This window comes from Ooceraea biroi, chromosome 3 (genome assembly GCF_003672135.1).
Source record: "Ooceraea biroi isolate clonal line C1 chromosome 3, Obir_v5.4, whole genome shotgun sequence".
Taxonomy (NCBI): Eukaryota; Metazoa; Arthropoda; class Insecta; order Hymenoptera; family Formicidae; genus Ooceraea; species Ooceraea biroi.
The window spans coordinates 9,926,227-9,931,008 of NC_039508.1; the positions used below are offsets into that span (position 1 = coordinate 9,926,227).

The 4,782-nt window shown below is 38.2% G+C and overlaps 1 protein-coding gene across 2 annotated transcripts; it reads left to right on the forward strand.

The window, feature by feature from the left end:
* The first annotated feature begins 413 nt into the window (after positions 1-413).
* On the forward strand, positions 414-3,229 carry LOC105276861. 2 transcript variants are annotated; one of them, XM_011334822.3, is made up of 6 exons: positions 414-586; positions 1,165-1,259; positions 1,370-1,469; positions 1,941-2,128; positions 2,210-2,260; positions 2,345-3,229. In XM_011334822.3, the coding sequence occupies exons 2-6, from the start codon at positions 1,173-1,175 to the stop codon at positions 2,426-2,428; spliced, it is 510 nt and encodes a 169-aa protein (XP_011333124.1). In that variant the 5' UTR covers positions 414-586; positions 1,165-1,172; the 3' UTR covers positions 2,429-3,229. The 2 variants fall into 2 exon arrangements, with proteins under 2 accessions (XP_011333124.1, XP_011333125.1); XM_011334823.3 differs by lacking the exon at positions 414-586 and having other exon boundaries at positions 1,025-1,259.
* The last annotated feature ends 1,553 nt before the right edge of the window (positions 3,230-4,782 follow it).

Genomic DNA, 4,782 nt, shown 5'->3' on the forward strand with positions numbered 1-4,782 from the left:
TTGCAGTTCTTCTTTAAAGTTCAGCAACCTACGTGTAAATTTTTAATTACTTTGAGTTTATTAACGTAAGCTAACTCTTTTTTTAATCAAAAAGCACAAAATATTTTGTGCAAGTTGGGAATAATATTGTACGCGCGTTGTAATACATCACAAAATATAATCATACTTTGAAAAGGCTGTAGAAATGCAGCGAAGACATACTTCAAACTTGGCGCCGCAGAGATACTGTACAGTGATTTCCTGATTTGATCATTAAACCATCATTATATACGGTGAACGCAGAATATCTGATAGCCAGCTGCGGTACAAAGCATCGGTAGGTTGGTGCAGTTACATACCCAGGCTTTGGGAAAAGAAAAGGGGAGCAGCCGGCGTCGTGACTCGTTCACAAAGTGGAGGGGATTTCCGACGATGACACGACGCCATTAACCGTACGCCCACCGACGCGTGCATGGCACTCTCTGTCAGTTCTGCTGTTATTCTGAAGCGATTCGAGCATTCGAATCTTGGCGAACTCGGAGCGTGGAGGCAATCCACGCCTGCACAAGAAATTCGATTGAGATTGCGCGTTTCTCTTAGAAAACTTGTAAGTACGTCTGCGAGAGGAACCAGTTTTGGAAAATAACTCGGTGTTGATGTGATACTGTGTGATGCGGTCGACCGCAGCATCGCATCGTGTGCCATGGATAACGCATACGCGACTCATACGCAATTTCAGCGTGACTATTGTGTCGACCGAGTATAGTGATGTGTTTGCTGCAAAAATACAAAGATATTTTAATTCTGTGATACCACATTTGATCACCCTATACACATCCGATCGGATATGCGCATCTGATCTCAACATTCCACTTCTTGTAGCATGAGCTGTCAGCGCTATCAACTATTGGCGCACTCTTGCCGCATTTTCCAAATTACCTCTCGGAATGTTGAACGCGCATGCTAACGTGACCGTCCAGATGTCGAATTTATCCATCAACATGATTTCATAAATGGCTTCAACACCGTAATAAAATTTGCACATTTCATTCCTCTAATATATATTTACGTTGGTAACTCTGACGTCGACGCCCAAGTTCTACAAGAACCGCTCGATAATATCATCGGTGATCGGTGATTAAGGCGCGCGTTTTACGCTCTCTCAAATTCAAACTCTGATTTCAGTGTGAATAATGGCGATCTTGGAATCTTGTTGGTCACCGTGCATCTGGTCGAACAGCGTTAAGACCGGCTGCAAAGCTATAGCGTTTTACACAGTGGTAAGCGTCTTTTAATTCACGTGTTTTGCTAGTGTGTTTTGATACACCTGCTAAAGGAAATTTCCAATTTTACAAAATTCAGTAATTACAAACGAATATCATTCTTTTAGGCAATTAGTATAGTACTAATTACGCTAATATGCTATCAACTGGCTGGAGGAGACTCCACGCAGATATACAATCCATTGTTCGAGGCTGATGTGAGAGGCTGTGAGTACGATGATATTCATAATGATAATGTGCGAGTAATATTTCATTCTTGTTAAAATCTTTAAATACGTTGTAGCATTGACACCATTTCATACAATTCGCCTAATTTAGTGCGAAGATTTGTGAGGTTTTAGAGCGAGTTATCCTATTAGAGAACAGTTCGACATTTCTTTGCCAACTCCAATCGTTAAGAGAGAGGCATGTTTAGATTACAGGACAGCTACGCGCGAAATAATTGCACATTGCATTTCCCGTCATGCGTCTTGGTCCTGCCCACGTGAGGAGATTCGTAATGAAACCTCACGAATTCCCGCGTCTCTAGTTACCAATTGTAAAACTTTATTGTTTTTAATGTAACAACCACAGAACAAAAAGTATACAATCTAAAATACTTTTTTCCTCTTTTTCCTAAATTTAAATTTGTTTAATACGCAAGAAACAACGTTAATAAGATCCGTTTACGATTTCCAGCCATGCAAGTTGTTGGAGGCTTTCTCATCTTTTATCTGCTTCTGCTGATTATAAGCGCCCTATTGCTGGTTTATGGCGTAAGAGAAGGAGTTCGTGGATGGTTACTACCATGGCTCGTTGGATGGTTCATCGTCTGTTTGTTCCAGTTAGTCTTTGGATTGTGGCTTTTAGGCGGTTACTATATCTACGTGAGTCTGGTGTTATTTTAGCAATTACTCTATCGTCCGATAACTCGCAATCATATCTTCGACTTCATGTTTTTGCTTCAGTTGGACTCTGTATTCGCGACATTATGCAATTGGCTTTGGATGTCTTACAACGTAAGTGTTGTTTTGTTTATGAAGCGCTTCTCTGATATTATCAAACATATTTTCGGTCTTTATATCTGTTTCTCCGTTTTGCAGATTTACTGTTGGCTGGTTGTTTTGTCAATGTATCGAATATTCGCAAAACTGCAATCTCCCAACATTGAACTTTTGTGGCCTTGAAGGAAAGCACGATATAAGTACGTAATACGTACGAGTACATTAATTATCACCAAAGTAAGGGAGAATCTCTATTGAAATTCGCTCGTAAGAGTCTGTACAAGAGTATGCGAATCTCTTTAAGGGATAACGAAAACAGTTGTCAGCTCCTTTTAATATCTATATTAGAAAAAAAGTTGAACGAATAGTTGAGGAAACAAGATTTGCCTTTTCATCGACTCTCACATATCACTATAATCTTCCTTACATGTAGAGATTTTTTTGTAACATACTTTTGTGATATGATATAAATATACGCATGCACTTTTCCAGTAGCGCTTTGAAAAATTGTAGAAGCGATTTTAGATCATACCGAGCATGACGAGATGGTTAAAATAATTTTAATTAAGGCGTTAACGTACCTTTTTATTCAAACGTCAATAATTTACAATTAATTAATTAAACAACTAATCGATGAAAAGGTTTTTATGTTATAACGGAAGACTGAGAGAGGCCTTTTTCAAAATATCCGTCCAAATCACTTAAGAAAAGTTATTTGAGGACTTGAAATCTCCTTTAAAGAGCTAAGTAAATTTATAATAGTATCACGTTCGATGTGAGAATATACGTTAGGTCTTTTTACATGACCACCATTATTGTAACAATTTTATAGAGAGAGATTATACAGTTTTTCTAGAAATTATTTTTTCTACGAATTTGATTGAATATACTCATAAATGTCATTATTTGATATAAAAATAAAAGTACCTATTTATATACCTATCTATGAGAACAATGTATAATAATAAAACAAATTTTTTGTTACTTTCGTTATTATAATTTTAAGAAACATGACGATTTCCTGTACTCCATCGTTTATCCAACGTATAACCACACATTGAAATAATAATATTCGACGGCAAATATGTTATTACTAAACTTACTACTAAGAACAACTGTCTAAAGACTATTACATAATTTTTTTATGTCGAACGTTTTATTGCTTACGTTTCATTATAGATGGCATGATAATTCACTTTACTCTAGAGACCCTCTACAAGGGTCTCTACTTTACTCACTGTATGAAAAATTTATCTGCAGATGGTATGTCATTAAATGAATTGAAAAACAGATAAAAATAAAAATACATCATAACAAGACCAATCAAAAATGATATTGTCGATAGAATAATATAAAAAACTTTAATAGAAATTATGATAAAAAAATATGTGTTGTCAGTATGCCAGTCAAAATATGCAAATTGACACAACAAATTAATTCTCAGGAACAATTTCATACGTAATGTTCATGTGAAATTGAGTCAACTGAATTCAATTTACCGTCAACACGTAAAATTGATGGTCCATTACCAAAATACATAAACATTTAATGCGGAAATTACACGTGTCGTGCGACTGAGAGACTTGAATGCGCGTATGCGCATATCGATCGCTGCGCATTCGTAGAGCAATTTGCAACTACTATTTAACTTGCTTTACAAGTTAGAAATATGGGACTTGTTACGCGTCGCTATCATATCCGTCACAAGATTAATTTATGATTAGCGACAAGACGAAAATCGCAAACAGATCCTTGGCAGACGCCAACGGTGTCTGCGAGAAACTAGGCGCTTTCTAAGCAACCCAAGATCCGCTGTTCCTGTTTCACAATCAATGATTAATGACAACGCGAGAAATCCTCCCTCGTCGGACCACCGGGTTTGCGCGCGAGCCCATCTGTCGAAGATGATATTAATGGATTCGTCCTAGTGAAACGTAGCTTCATATCTTGCATCCAATTAGCGATGCTGCCTGTCGTGAGCGGAGAGAGTCCTTGACAAATTCTCGCGAAATAACGGCGCGTGTTCGTGGATTAACGGCCCGCGTGTCCATTTCGTCGCCTCTGGCAGCGCTTAAAACATTGTTGGGTTGATATTTTGCAGCGATGTAACGGTTACTGTTTGTCTTCGTTTTGAATGTTGCACAGTCGAGCGAGATGGATTCGTTTCGTCGCGACTGCTGGACGATGTGCTGACAAAGTAGATACTTGATACATTGCGTTTACCGTCCCTTCGATTTAAAATATTTCATATATCGAACAATTTCTTTGATACATTCGAGGGTTGAGAATATTTTTTGCTTGTCTTGCTTCGCTTGACAATTTATCAAGAGGTTCTATCGAGAATTCTCAAGGGCAACGAGAGCTCTTCTCGGCTGTTGCAGTGCAGGTAGCGTTCTCTGCGTCCGCGGTCTTTCCTCTACCGATAGCGCGCACATACACGTGCATTAAATTGTAGGCGGCGTAGAAGTGCTGATAAGACTGATACGGCACATAACGCGTGTAAAAGTATGAATGGGACATTCTTCTTGTACTGATAA